The sequence below is a fragment of the Myripristis murdjan genome, chromosome 20 (assembly GCF_902150065.1).
Source record: "Myripristis murdjan chromosome 20, fMyrMur1.1, whole genome shotgun sequence".
Lineage (NCBI taxonomy): Eukaryota > Metazoa > Chordata > Actinopteri > Holocentriformes > Holocentridae > Myripristis > Myripristis murdjan.
Window position 1 is genome coordinate 5,807,559 of NC_043999.1, and position 15,139 is coordinate 5,822,697.

General features: G+C 42.8%; 1 protein-coding gene across 1 annotated transcript in view; it reads left to right on the forward strand.

Moving 5' to 3' along the window:
• Positions 1–15,139, forward strand: part of sh3kbp1 (SH3-domain kinase binding protein 1) — a 44,572-nt gene that overhangs the window by 19,633 nt on the left and 9,800 nt on the right. Inside the window, 7 exon segments of the mRNA XM_030079369.1 lie at positions 143–222; positions 2,518–2,607; positions 9,448–9,517; positions 12,472–12,566; positions 13,083–13,184; positions 13,297–13,348; positions 14,543–14,614. Coding sequence (XP_029935229.1) covers positions 143–222; positions 2,518–2,607; positions 9,448–9,517; positions 12,472–12,566; positions 13,083–13,184; positions 13,297–13,348; positions 14,543–14,614 — 561 coding nt within the window.

Sequence of the window (15,139 nt, forward strand, 5' to 3'; positions counted from 1 at the left end):
TGCTGAATCTTTGTTTTGAGAAGTGTCTGCTATTTGAAAGCTGCAAAAAGGGGAAGCATGTTTCCTTTATATATTAATGTGTGTGTGTGTGTGTGTGTGTGTGTGTGTGTGTGTGTATGTGTGTGTGTGTGTGTGTGTGTAGGTAAGGACAGTCCAGGTAGTGAAAGCGATGGTGGGGACAGTCGGTCTGATACGGGGTCTGGAGAAATCCAGCCTAAGAGGGTAAACAATCTATCTATCTATCTGTCTATCTATCTATCTATCTATCTATCTAATTTATTGTTGCTCAAACTTGAAGAAAATTCCATGCTGTCTTAGTATTTGGTAGCCAACAGTCTTAAAATGGTTAAAAATGCAATATCAGGTGATTGTTGTAGCATTATAACATCAATAAATCATTGCTAAATTAATCTTGAAACTCTAATGTGATTAAAGTAAGCAAACAAGACCATCACCGAGAAAACTGGCAGCCTCGATGCTGCACTACATATCCACTTTTTCCACGGCACAGGATCTAAAGTCGGTGGTTAGGTGGTTGAGCTCTCTGTTTCTGTTTCCATTGAACTTGAAGAATTTGCAAAGTGGAGGACACTGAAGCCGTCACCTTGAGCCGTCTGTACACAGAGAGGTGTTTACACAGACAGGGGGAAAAGCCAAGCCTGCCTTGATAAAAGAAGTCTGTGTAAAGATGACACATGTGAAGGAGGGCTAAGCCATCCTCGGACGGACCCGGCTCTAAGCCTCGGCGCGGTAAAACAAGACGAGGTGAACCTAGGGCGAGCCGTGCCGCTCGGAATTAGATGCAAAATCGAATCATTTGCATGTTCAAACGTGCAAATGACCACATCACAGCGCCAGTTACCGTCATGGCTGTTGAGATTTCAGACTCCTAAAATAGCCGAGCGGCTCCCCTTCCCACCGCTCACCAACACGCACACGCAACCAGGCTGATGCCGACTTTGTGGAGCAGCAAATGCGGTGTAGAAGGCGAACACACACACACACATTTGAAGCTGTTGGACTTGTTCTCTCAGTCTGTAATTGCATTATCATGGCAAACTAGCTGCATTCATGGAGCTCATGACCAGACTTTACCTTTTTGATTCAGGTAAGCAACATGTGCTGTGTGTCGCTAAGTTAAAATCACAACGAGAAGCCTCTTCAGTCAGCGATGCAGCGACACAAATACCCATTTTCCACCGAAAGCGGTTCCAGGGCTGGTTCGGAGCCGGTGCCTGACTTAGCACAGGTTCTTTCTTTTTCCACCGCCCAAGCACCGGCCAAACTGGGTCCAAATCGGTTCCAGGCGAGCACCAACAAGCAGGGGCTAAACAGGGGCCAGAGAAAGAACCGATGACGCAACCCACCACGTCATTGGTGGGCGGGGTTACAGACCCAAACGGGAACAGCGTACGCTATAAACGTAAAGCTAAACGTAGTCACTGTTCGTTCCGACCAAGAATACGACGGGTAGCCAGCAATAATTGAGTTTTTCACCTCTGGACCGCAATGTAGGCTTGTAAAGACACGAGCGCTATTTGCATCGCTACGATGGGCCATCCATTTGTTGTCCATGTTTGTTTTGTGATTCCGGCTTGGCTCTCGGCCGATGGAAAAGCAAACTGGTTCTTTGTTGGAACCAGTTAAGCACCGAACTAGCACCAGGTTCTTTTTGGTGGAAAAGGGTCAAAAAAAGTGAATTCAGAACCAACCTTGTGGCTGAGTCTGCCGTTTCACCGCATTTTCAAACTGAAGCTCAGAGACAAAACTAAACCATTTCGTGGACACGGGTTCCAAATCCACGACAAATTTCTGAACGCAGAGTGCGAGGTCTTTTTTTTTCCTCAGCAGACACTAGGTGGCGTTCACACTTGTTCCTGCAGTGGAACAACATTTGGCTGCAGGAAACTGTATTTTGAACCTTCCTCCTTGTAATAGTACACACTTCCAGGACATGTGAACGTGGTGTGGTGGCAGGACAAGACAAAAGGCCAGCATCTTGCGCACCGCTGGATCATTTTATGGCAGGAAATCTGTCGGATTTGTTTATGGCACAAAACAGGAAGAGGCTGCCGTTCCTCCAACAGAAGCTGAAGTTTTAAGACTTACTCATAAAGGTCGACGGTGGAACAAGTCAAGGCTGAAAAAGTCACTTCCAGTTTATTTTCTGTAGCAACGTCAAACAGAAAAGAAACACTCACTCACTCGGGTGGGAGAGGAGAGGAAGTAGCATCATCTTCTGACTTTTAGCCACAGGCTTTATGGGAAATGGGTATTCATTCATTTTGATTTTACAAAAGGTCTCATTAATTTGAATTAACAACAGCACTCACAGTTTCACCAAGAGTACCAGTGTCATGAGAGGGAAGCTGCCGGTGTTCTCCATCATGGTCTTGTTTGTATGTTGCTGTAAACTTTATGATCGCTATATAGCAAAGTATTATTTCAAATCTTAAATTTCAATAGTCATTTTGTATAAATATTGTTTTTTTTTTTTTTTTTTAAATTGATCTGTAGGTGCGAGGGTTTGGCTTTGGTGACATCTTCAAAGACCAGCCAATCAAGCTAAGGCCTCGCTCCATGGAGATTGACTCAGAGGGGGACAAGGTGACACACACACACACACACACACACACACACACACACACACACACACACACACACACAGCTCTTACGACATACATTTTTTGATACTATGTTCATTGTATTGTGAGGGCAGGAAGTCTTAGCCATGGCTCCTCCCCTTCCTCTGTTTCAGCTTCAGAGAGCAGGAAGTGGTTTTATGTTCACACACACTTCTCCCTCACACACACACACACACACATGCACACACACACACGCACACACATCCTGCGGGGATTTGACAAGCAAAGCAGAAGTGAGAGCTCCACAGGGGAGAAGGAGGGAGTGAAAGAGAGAGAGAGAGAGAGAGAGAGAGAGAGAGAGAGAGAGAGAGAGAGAGAGAGAGAGTGGAGGGGAGGGAATACAGTTTTTCAGTGACGTTCACATATTCACACACTGTCTCCCGCCGGCTGGGCTGATGAAGCAAAGCTGTGTCTGTTTTTGACTGGAACCAGATCAGGACGGTAGGGTCAGCGTTTCTCTCTGTAAACGATTCCTCCCTTCCTCCTGCCTTTTCCTTTCTCTCCCTCTTTTCATTCAGTTTTTATCCCCCCCTCCCCGTCCTCTGCTGTCACTTAAGTCTCTCCCTCTTCCTGTCTTTCACCTTCTGTCCCCTCTGATTCTCCCTCTCACTTCTCCTTCCACATTAGTTGAATCTGTGTTGTAAATGCTGTGCGGTTGAGCTTCGGTGGCGTTTGGCAACACGGAAGGTGAGACTGTCGGCTTTGTTTACTGGTAACAGTGCAGATTTACAGCGAGTGTTTGGCGCGCGCGAGTGAGTGTGTCTTACTTTGATTAGACCGATGTGCTGCTTTGCAATTATGTCGATACCGACCTTTGGTTAAGTATCAGTTATCAGCAAGTGAATGTGGTCCACCTTTGGAGGGTAAATATCAGAGTACAGTTAATAATAGTAATATCAATGGTATGTTTTATTTGTATAGCACTTGTCAAGACAATCAGAGATGCTTTACATTGTTAACCCTTATAGAGCAAGTGACTATTTTTGGTCATTTCAAAAATTTTACATATCAGGCCCATCCCCTGTCTCAGTTAGTTCAATAATCATTTGGTCTTCACCCAGCCAATCAGCAAAAATCGCTCTACATCCCAGGTCACATGATTGTGGCATTTGACCAATCTCACTGGCTTTGATTTTCTATTACAAAACGAAATTTTTTGAAAAATTTTATAGAAGTAATAAAGTCCTGTCATGTTCTCTAATAACAGTCTAGGGTTGTTGTTTTTTTTTAATTTCAAAGTATTTCAATGAGTGCCCTATAAAGGGTTAACAGAATTCAAAATAAGCAACAAAAATACTTGCAAGCAAGGACCAATACCAATAGCACAAAAAAAAAAATCTAATCTAACAGTAAGACAATAATGCATAAAATCAATAAAAAGAAGCAAACACGAAGAAGAGTTCTAAAAAAAAAAAACAACAGAAAAGCGGCATTTAAACAGTCTGTTAAAAAATTATTAAATGTATTTTTCTTGCCGTAATTTAATGATTCATTGAATTATTAAATATCTTTTTTTGTAATCCTGTGTTAAGGAGCTGATAACCTGCAACAAATTTGTGTGGATGTCAGTGGAGGCTTTTAAAAGTTGAATGAAATGTTCAGAGGTTTTTCCAGCCTGAGTGCTCTTGTGGGGGAAAACCTTAGTTGTTTTTAGGTCAAATGTAAAGACGCAGCACCACCTCGGTCCAGCTGCTCCTCACAAACCAGTGCCAGTTAAAGTGGAGCCTAAACGAGCTTAACTGTGTTTGCTGGTGTTGAAGGATGTTTGTCAGCCTGTCCCGCTGAGCGGATGGGTGTAATGCAGCTTTATGGGTAGTGTAGTCCCTCCTGCTCCCTAATGAGGCTCCGGAGGGGGAGGGGGGGGGGGGGGGGGGGGGGGGGGTGAGGGGTGGAAGGGAGGTCAGAAACGCTGAGTCACACAAAGACACGTCACATCGTAAGTCCAGCCTGGAAGTCTGTCTGGCTCCTCCGTGACGTGGGCGGAGGCTCCGGCCACCGCTGCAATAGTGATCAAATGCAAAGGATATAAGCATGTAAGCATGCGGGTTTCCAAAATGCAATGCTGATTATATTGCATTATATTATATTATATTTCAGATAGCCCAAATTTCGTTCCGGGACATTAAACATCTCCGTTGAGACCCAGACTAATGAAATTCCTTGAAATGGGTTAGTAATAATATAATAATAATAATAAAACTTTATTTGTATAGCACCTTTCATACAGGAATTGCAGCTCAAAGTGCTTCGCAATAAAAAGAAGAACATTTGAAAACCTTAAAATAAAAGATTAAAAGCAGCACAGGGTGGAATTAAAAAGAAAAGGCTAAAAACGAGAACTTTGAAAAAGATGCAAATAACGCAATAAAAGACAACAGTGTGGAATAAATTTCGAATAACAGGATGGATTGATAAATTGTGCAAAAAAAGTAAGCATTTTACAAAATTTGACGATTTTACGGTCAGTGAGGAACCTCCATCATAACCGGTTGACTGGCCAGTATCTTTAATCTTTAATAAAAATCTGATATCAGGCAGATATATCAAGCTTTATGCCGAGTGTCAGTCTGTGATACATCAGTCCCATCAAATCCCTGTCCAGTTTTTGTTGTAACCGATTGGAAGTGACTCTGGTTTTGATCTGATGACGTCATTTATTGTCACTTTTTATATTTTGCAATCAGATTCCTGTAAGGCCGATAGATGTGACCCCCTCCCGTCCCCCTTTCCCCCAGTCCTGCGAGGAACATGGCGTCACTTTTAACCCCCACCATCAAAACACCCTCTGGTTTTGGTTATTTGGTGATTAATATGTTTATAGCAGTGCACCAAGAATTTTTTTTTTTATTGTGCTTGGCAAAAAAAATGGTTGTGATTTTTATTCTGACAGTCAGCTGGACAGCAATGGATGGCTGCAATAGAAAATAAAATGTTATCCTGCAAAGACACGTCTGGTGATTAAATCAGCTTGAAAACACCGTCTTTGCATCCAAGAATTGAGGCTTACTGCTGCCCTCATGCTCGCCTCATAGCTTCCATTTCATGATATGTGTGTGTTATATATGCATATGACACCATGGTGTGGTTGGTAATGTCGGTGTGTGCGAAAAGGCGAGGGGAAGCTGTGGTCCCCCGAGGCATGACGCAGGATCCATCTGTCTCAAATGTGTTTTTTTTTTTTTTTTCACTTTATTAGTGAACCATACTGCACCTGTACTGGCAGCGTGGTGTGTTTCTCCATGATAACACAAACGGCAATGAAAGTGCAAATTTAAAATGCAAATTTATCCATGAGAACTATTAAAGCAGCCATGAACTTTTAACCTTGATGCTGTGGACGCTGGGAGCACGTGGGCTGGTCGGGCACAGAAGCATAGTTTTAAAAGGGCTGCCGGCACAAGTAGTAATTTTGGACATCTTAAATGTTAACAGTGGGCAAGTCAGCGGTGAGCCACATCACTTAAAATGATTTCTTTATAACGGTTTTCAGTGGAGAGGTCCAGCGGGTGATAACTCAACTCAACTTTATTTATATAGCACTTTAAAACAACCACAGCTGAAACAAAGTGCTGTACACAAATGATCATAAAACAACAAAACAGTAAGAACAGTAGAAAGAATAAAAACAATCAAACACATTAACCCTCGTATGACCCCTGGACATTTTTGTCCATTTTCAAAAATTCAAAACTCCCTCACAGACAATCACCATCCTCACCAGAGCTGATTTTTGGTGAGGGGTGTCATTCTGGGTGAAATTTCAAAATCTCAACTTTCAGCACAAAAATCCATTTTTTGACCCTGTAATGCATTTTTAACCTATCCATGACCCTTTGTGGACAAAAATGTCCATTTTCTAGAAAGTGACCACCAAAAGGTCACAGGGGGGTGATTTTTGGCAAGAGGGGGTAATTTTAGGTTAAATTTGAAAATCCCGACTTTCAGCATGAAAATCCATTATTTGACCCTGTAATGCATTTTTATCACATCCATGACCCTTCGTGGACAAAAATGTCCACCTGTCATTTATTCAGTTTTTATTGTTGCTGTTTGTACTTATTATCCTCAAAATCTTTGAGGTGACTCATATGGAGTTACACTAAATCATTTTTAGCATGGATTTCAAGATTTGAACCCCTTCCAGGCCATTTTGAACACCTCTGGGTGCTGTTTCTGTAGAGGGCAAAACCACTGAAAGGGGTGAAAGAGGTGTACCTTAGAAATAAATTGTACTATCTACTGTACTGTTATTGTTCAAGATTTACTGTGTTTATTGTTGTAAATCAAATCTAATATTTTTCTCATGTTGAACTCTCATTATAATATTTTTCTCATGTTGAACTCTCATTTTGATTTTATTTCTAAGCCAAAAAGTGACCTTTTGGTGGTCACTTTCTAGAAAATGGACATTTTTTGTCCACGAAGGGTCATGGATGTAACTTTTTTGAAGGGTAACTCAAGGGTTAAAACAGAGCAACGTCTGATGCTGGAATTTAAAATCAATGTGCATAAATGATCATAAGACAACAAAACAGTAAAAGCAATAAAACAGTAAAAAAAAAAAGGATATAAACAACTAAAACACAATAAAAAGATGTCACGCTGGGTTAAAAGCCAACGAGTCAAAATGGGTGATAACAGCAGCAGATAGTTTGTTTCGGGTGCAAACACCGCCAGAAGAGCTTATCACGTTCCAGTTCAGTACATTTGGTTTTTTTGGTTCGTTTCGGTCCACACTGTCAACTGCAAGCAAATCCAGGCCTTTTCAGTAAAGTCACATGGATTTAGGTCCTGCAGCTTATTCACTGGACAGAGTTTTAATAACCTGACATCACATTTTTCGGTGTTCAAGGACAGTTATACTTGATTCCAGCTGCTGTAACTGTGCTGTCTCCTCTCTTTGCCATCATTTACCCTCCCAGCTGAGTTCAGTTGAATCGCAGAGGACGGTTTGTTGGCGACCACTTCATCCCGGTTAAGAACACGCGAAAGAAAAAGCTGATTGTGAGCGTTAATGGAGGCTGTGGTTCAGCCCTGAGTCATTTTGTTATGCTAACCTAGCACGAGAAACTGCTGACTGTCCGATGTCAACATCCGTCTTCTCATGCGCTCAAAACCCTCATGTTTTGGGCGCTTTTCCTGGAGTGAGTTGAGATAACATTTCCACTCCTAACAAATTGCAGTTGCCTTGGAAGAGGAGGACTCAAGCGCGCACTTTCTGGCTTGGCTTTTGAATTGCATCATTTCCACGTGGCCAAACAAGCCGAACGAGACGAGTGCTGAGCAGGCGATGCACTGTTGCCGCCTTGCATGTCCTGCATTGGTTGTGCACGTCCTCAAAACTTAACACTATGCTCTGTATCCACCTAGAAAGTAAAATTTTAGGGGCCATGCTGAAACCTTGTGTTTTCTGGGGCATGAAAATGATCGGATTCAGGAACTGACGTCAAACCCCTCCATCCAAAAATAGCGGTTACAGCCTCCAGACGAATATATGGGTTAAAGCCGAGCGTCTATTCGAGGCTCAGTGTGGCTACAGTGTGGATAGACGGACACGGAAAAAACTGCCTGTGATGTTTTGTAATGATGGCTCGACGCTCGTGGCACCACATGGGTCTCATTAGGGAGGGAGACATGTGAGAAGGGAAAGGGTGAGGGACGGGATGGAGGAGGAGGAGGAGGTGGAGGAGTGGGGAGGGGTGGGGGTGCGAGTGCCGAGAGAAAGGAGGGACAGTACTGGAGCTGGACGGGGGGTGGGGGTAGGGGGGGTTGGTCCTCGACCGAACAAGAGATGTGTGTGTTCAGGACAGACGGGGCCCTGTGCGTGAGTGTGTATGTGTGTTTCCTGTGGAAGAGCCACCCTGCTTCCACAAACACGGCGTAGGGATCCACTCCAGGTGGAAAACAACGGTCCTTTTAACGGCCTACACGCACACACACACACACACACACACACATATATAGACACACATACACACCTTGCCTCAACATTAACTCACTGAATTTTGCACAAAATCCAATCGGATCCTCCCTGGTTAAATATTGAGCGCATGGGACTTGTCAAACCTGGCCCTGTTAATTGGAGTAAACAGGGCAGTAATTAAAATCTTCGTTAGAAAGCAAAGAAATTTTTTAAAAATGGGACTGGCGACGCACACACACCCACATACAGCTGAAATTTCATGCAGCGTGGTGTGCAACTATGGAAGGAGAAAGCGATTAACACTCGAAAAAACAGTCGCTGGTGATGCACCTTGGATTTCTGTACTCATTTTGTTGCTTGGCGATGTATTTCTCTTATTCTTGTGTATGCCTGACCCAAACAGATGATGTGATGTTATGCTCCGATATTTCCAGTGCAGCTACGATAGAGTTTAGTGCCTATACTTTCAGCTATCTGAAAGCGAAGGCCTGTTTGTATAACATCAGCTTTTAGAGTCCGTCCCTCATAATCATAAAGAGCAAGGGCTTCTTTCTAAATGCGCCATTTTACAAGAAAGAGGAAATTCATCGTAGAACTCAAACCTGCAGCCACAAGGCATGTTTTGTTATTAGTTAGGGGTCTCTCCACTGTCTCTCAGCTGGAAAGAACCCTGATGCTCTTGCTCTTACTTTGGAAGTTGCTGAAAGTCATTCTAGGAAATGCAAATCACTAACAGAAGCACAAGTCGACACGGAAACTTCAGGGGGAGCGGGTGCACCGCAGACTAAATCGCAGACTAAAACTCCTTCAGTGTGCGGATGACTTTTTCCTTGAAGGTCTCTAAAGGCTTCTCCCCTCTACCGTCTCCTCCTCACGTAGGCCATCGCAGGGAAGGCAGCCGGCGTCGCCCCTGAAACCATGAAGGCTGAACCCGACAGCAAAGCGAAAGGTGAGAGAGACGGGCGTTTATCATCGTCTGGCTCAGTTTGCCTCCTCCTCATTCAGAAGGTTTTGGAATATGTGGAAAAAAAAAAAACATACCAGAATCACCAGGCATTCAATCACACTAATCCCTCTTACAAGCTTGACATAAATTCAGATGAGTCCCTCCCTTGTTTTGCTCAATAACCATCCCTATCCCCCCCCTGTTGGCTCAGCCTAAAGCGTCACTAGGGAAGATATTTTTGTAAAAATACAGCTGTCTTATCAGCCTAAATCACAGTGTCGCTGCAACGGGGAAAACTGACTCATCCCTGCTAAGCAAGGTCCCTCAGATTTGCCCTTTTTGCCCAATTCAGACACTGACAGGCAGATCTCTCCACCTACAGGAAGCGACAAATCCCATACAAATGGTCTCCTAAACAGCAGGGATCAAACACTCCACCAAATGTTTTCTGGGCACCAAAGTTTTAACAGTTTTTTTTTTTTTTTTTTTTTTTTTAAATAACCGCCTCCTGTAACCTGCTGCAGATTTCCTTATTTTCAGCTGAAGAGGAAGTGCCGCAGGGATTGACTCATTCTAACAAATACACAATGGCAATTACATAACAAATTGTCTCGGCCAAGCAATCTGAGGAGCGAAAGCCACATTCACAAGACAAGCCGAGCAAGGTTTAACTAAACATAATCGTTTGTGGTCTTTGGGTTTTTACTGTAATGTGACTATGTATGCACAGCAGCCAAAAAAAAAAAAAAAATACTGTGAGGTGAAGCTCAGAGAATACTGCACTCCTCTAACATGTCATATCAGTAACGAATGCTGACTTTATTCATCGTTATTGCTTATATGCTAATACATTGTGGTCTCTCACAAGTTGCAACCCTTCTCTGCTTCCTGAAGCAGAGAAGTGTTCTCAGTTTTCTACTTTTATCCAATACCCGGATGAGGATAAATAAATTGGTTCTAAATAAAGGAAAAACAAAAAGCACAGTAATAGGTACTAAACACTCATTAAGAGAAGCACCCATGCTTCACTTAACTATGGCTCACACAGAGATAGAGCAGCTATCAGAAGTAATGCTTCTGGGAATAACGGTTAGATAGATAGATAGATAGATAGATTTACTTTATTGATCCCAAACTGGGAAATTCCCACGTTACAGCAGCATCAATAAAAAAACATATAATAAAATTAAGAAGTATATACAATAGAGACTAAATATACTAAATATATACAATAAAGACAATAAGGACTAAGTATATACAGTAAACTAACCTAAGAATATGAGATGTTGAAATGTGAGATGTACCGATGGTAATAATAAATATGAAATATACAGATAGTATGGCACAGAGTAAGCTTGAAACCATGAAACCAAGAAACCAAGTGGCAGAACCCGACGCCCGGTACTGGGATTCAGGAACTGTCAGACTTGATTCGGCCCCGTGGAATCACCACTTCCAATAAATAAACAGTTAAGGTGCTGGGTAATGGATAATAAATAAACAAGTAAGATGCTGAGTAGTGGAGTGTTAAAAACTGCGGTTGACAGTTGTATGTCCTGGAACAGTCAAATTGACCATATGGTCCAAAAAATGGGCAGAGGTATGGCAGTGATCAAGCACTGCAGACCATTTATGCCAAAGCATCTGATGAAACAGGTTGTACAGGCAATTCTTTTGTCACATCTGCACGATTGTACAATGATTTGGTCCAGTACCTCAGAAAGTAATCTGTCCAGGCTACAGATTGCCCAGAACAAAGCAGCTCGTCTGGTCCTTCAGTGCCCATACCGAGCTAGTGTTCACATAATGAATAATCATTTAGCCTGGCTAATAGTCCAGTAATTTTAGGCCAAAATTGAGGTCAACCTAAGACAAATTGCAAGAGAAGCAAACTCAACTGAACTGATGAACTTAATTCACTGTTATATAGTAACCTTTTAATTCAAGGTTACTATATATACAGTAACCTTTTAATTCACTGTTTAAATGTCTCTTCTGGCATTTATTCCTTATATTCCAATTAGCGCATATCAAATCAGATAATGTGTGATATGCATGTGTAAACAGAATAATTCAAAGAACTTGTAATTGACTTTTTTTCTTGTCTTTGTGTGTGTAATCAACTTGTGAATTTTTATAGTGATATCTGAAAGTAAAATTTTGAACCCCTTTCCCCTGTGTGTTAAAAACAGTGTTTTTTGGTAATATGTGGTCATAAATAGGTGATTTTCAAAACTTTCCACCAATGGGATTCCTTGGGACTTTTTTCCCCCTCACTCAGGACAAACTGAGGATACAAAATCAGTTGAGTTTGCTTCTCTTGCAGTTTGTCCTGGGTTTTTTCATAAAATGACTGGACTATAAGTGTCAAAGGCAGGGTGCAGTATTCTATAAGTTGCTCTATCAAAAATATTACCATGACAAAAACGCCAGAAATTTTGTATAGAGGTTTATCTTTTTTTTTTTTCAGGTACACATAGTCACTTTACTCGGCAGGTGTCAGAGGAGCGCTTTTTGTTACCTTCATGTAGGACAAACATTAGACAGAAGACTACGCATTACAGAGCAACGGTGGCATGGAATGAGTTACCATCTTTTCTTGTATCCGAAACTAATATGATATGCTTTAAGAAAAAGCCTAAGCTATTTCTGTTCGCCAAGGAACCATGAAATGAAGCTGTTTTTGTCCTTTATCTTGGTGGTGATGATGAATGTTATGCTTAAATAATTCATTTTTGACAAGATTTGTCATATATAGCGCTAGAATAGGCAAGTTTTTTTTGTATTAGAACAGAGCAGATGTCTATGTTGTTTGTTTTGAGCGGAAGAGGTATTGTATTATGTCTACAATGTGTGTATGTATTATAATTTTGAGTGATGATGTTGGGGAATGGGGATCTTAACAAACAATCAATCAACCTCATTTAAATTTGACGTATCCTCTGATTGGTTGTCAGGGCGGGAGCTGTGTAAAGTCCTCTTTCCGTACGAAGCACAGAACGAAGACGAGCTGTCCATCAAAGAGGGGGACATCCTCACGATTATCAGCAAGGTGAGTGTGTGTGTGTGTGTGTGTAAGCCGACCCGCTCTGTTTTTATGTGTCAGGGTGTGTTTACACTACACTGGAGCGTCCCCTCCCTCTCTTTGGTTTATTTCGGCAGGTCAGAGCAATGCCACCGAATAAATGCCACCGTGCCTGAAAAAATGCAAATCTTGCTCTTCTCATTTGCAATGAGAGAGGATAATTTTGCCGACCAAAGGGGAAACAGCAAAAACTGTGCTCAGTTTGTGGATGTTTACATCGGCTGGCCAGCATTTACCTTGAATAAATAAATAAATAAATGTGTAAGCGAAGGCAAATTGCGGTCTCTGCTGATGTTCGTATTCAGCTTTTTCTTTATGTCTCCTAAACTAGAAAAAACAAAGGAGAGGATAAATTATGAGAAAGAGCACATTTTGTTAACCCCCCCTCCTCCAGAAGCTCTAACCTCATAGAATGACATTTTTTATGCATCATATGAGTTTTTTCTGTGTGTGTGTGTGAGCTCGTTCTCTCTGTGTGTTCAGGACTGTGCCGATGCCGGATGGTGGATGGGGGAGATCGGGGGAAGGCAAGGCGTCTTCCCCGATAACTTTGTCAAGATGTTAGTTCCTGAAGTCGAGAAAGAGGTAAAAATGGCCCGTGGGCAGTCGCTGTGTGTTGATCATAAAAACGGAGGAAAGAGTCAGAGCAGATGCCTGCAGTGTTTTTAGCCGGACTGTAATGTGTGTGTGTTTCCAGAGACCAAAGAAACCACCTCCTCCCAGCGCGCCCTCCGCTAAACACAGCACAGGTAACTCTTCTCCTCTGCTCTCCTCTCTCCTCCTCTCTTCTCCTCTCCTCTCCTCTCCTCTTCTCTCCCCTCCTCTCCTCTCCTCGCCTCTCTGCTCCACTTCTCTTCTCTTCTCTTCTCTCCTGTCCTCTCCTCTTCTCTTCTCTTCTCTTCTCTTCACTTCTCTCCTCTCCTCTCCTCTCCTCTTCTCTCCTTTCCTCTCCTCTTCTCTTCTCTCCTCGCCTCTTCTCTTCTCTTCACTTCTCTCCTCTCCTTTACTCTTCTCTTCTTTTCTCTTCTCTTCTCTTCTCCTCTCTCCTTTCCTTTCCTCTTCTCTTCTCTTCTCTTCTCTTCTCTCCTGTCCTCTTCTCTTCTCTTCTCTTCTCTCCTTTCCTCTCCTCTTCTCTTCTCTCCTCGTCTCTTCTCTCCTTTCCTCTCCTCTTCTCTCCTTCTCCTCATCTCTTCTCTCTTCTCCTCTCCTCTCCCCTCCCTTTTTCTTCTTCTCTTCTCTTCTCTCCTCTTCTCTCCTCTTCTCCTCTTCTCTCCTTTCCTCTCCTCTCCTCTTCTCTTCTCTCATCCCCTCTGCTCTCCTCTCTCTTTTTCTTCTCTTCTTCTCTCTTCTGTTCTCCTCTCCTCTCTTCTCCTCTTCCCTTCTCTTCTCTTCTCTTCTCTTCTCTTCTCTTCTCTTCTCTTCTCTTCTCTCCTTCCCTCTCCTCTCCTCTCCCTTTCCTTCTTCTCTTCTCTTCTCTTCTCTTCTTTTCTCCTCTCCTCTCCTCTCCTCTTCTCTTCTCTTCTCTCCTTTCCTCTCCTCTTCTCTTCTCTGCTCATCTCTTCTCTCTTCTCCTCTCGTCCCTTTTCTTCTTCTCTTCTCTTCTCTTCTCTTCTCTCTTCTCTTCTCTTTTCTCTTCTCTTCTCCTCTCTTCTCTCCTCTCTTCCTTCCTCTCCTTTCCTCTCTCGTCATTCAGATCCACCATCTTGTTGCCACTTCAGAACATAAACTGGTGAAATGTGTGTGTTTGTGGGCATCTGCTGTATATTTTTATGTTCTGACAAAGAGAGAAAAAGAGAGAGAGAGAGAAATTGAAAAGAAATCCAGACATTAAACAAAAAAAAAAATCAGCCCACTGACTAAGGGATCGACAGCTTTAGCTTTAGGGTTTGTGATGATGTCACGGTGGCCTGAGGTGACCCCCCTGTGTGAACTCTGACCTGTAGAGAGAAGGTCGGAGGCCAAGAAGGTTCCTCCGGAGCGGCCCGAGCATCTTCCCCAGAGGGACCAGGACCGAGGTACAGACCGCCCGGGCCCTCCTCAGCCCGGCGGCCCGCTCCGGCCGACCTCAGCCTGTCGCAGCTTCCCACCAGTCTGCTCCACACACTACTTCTGCTGCAATAACACCACCATTATTACAGTTTTTTTCAATCGCTTTACCTCCTCTGTCAACTCAGAAACCCTGATATCAAAGCAGTTAATCCATAAACCTAATGAGAGGCGCTCTTCCCAAAATAACATATTGTCATTTACCATGACAAAACATTTCAAACATGCAGCAAAAGCATATTTTGTCACCGCCCAATACAACTAATCCACTCACTCACTTCATACTTAACACCAAAATGCAACACACCCTTTTCAGTCTGAGCAGGTTCAGCCTCACTTTCTCCTGTGTGGATTGCAGTCATATTTTTTGGACAATTTACATCGTTGCATTTTGTAAAGCAAGTAGAATAAGCCGATATTTCCCTCAAACAACTCAACTTCTGCCCAAATGAGTAGATTCCTTCAATCAGCTCTACTGTACTGTAACACAGCTG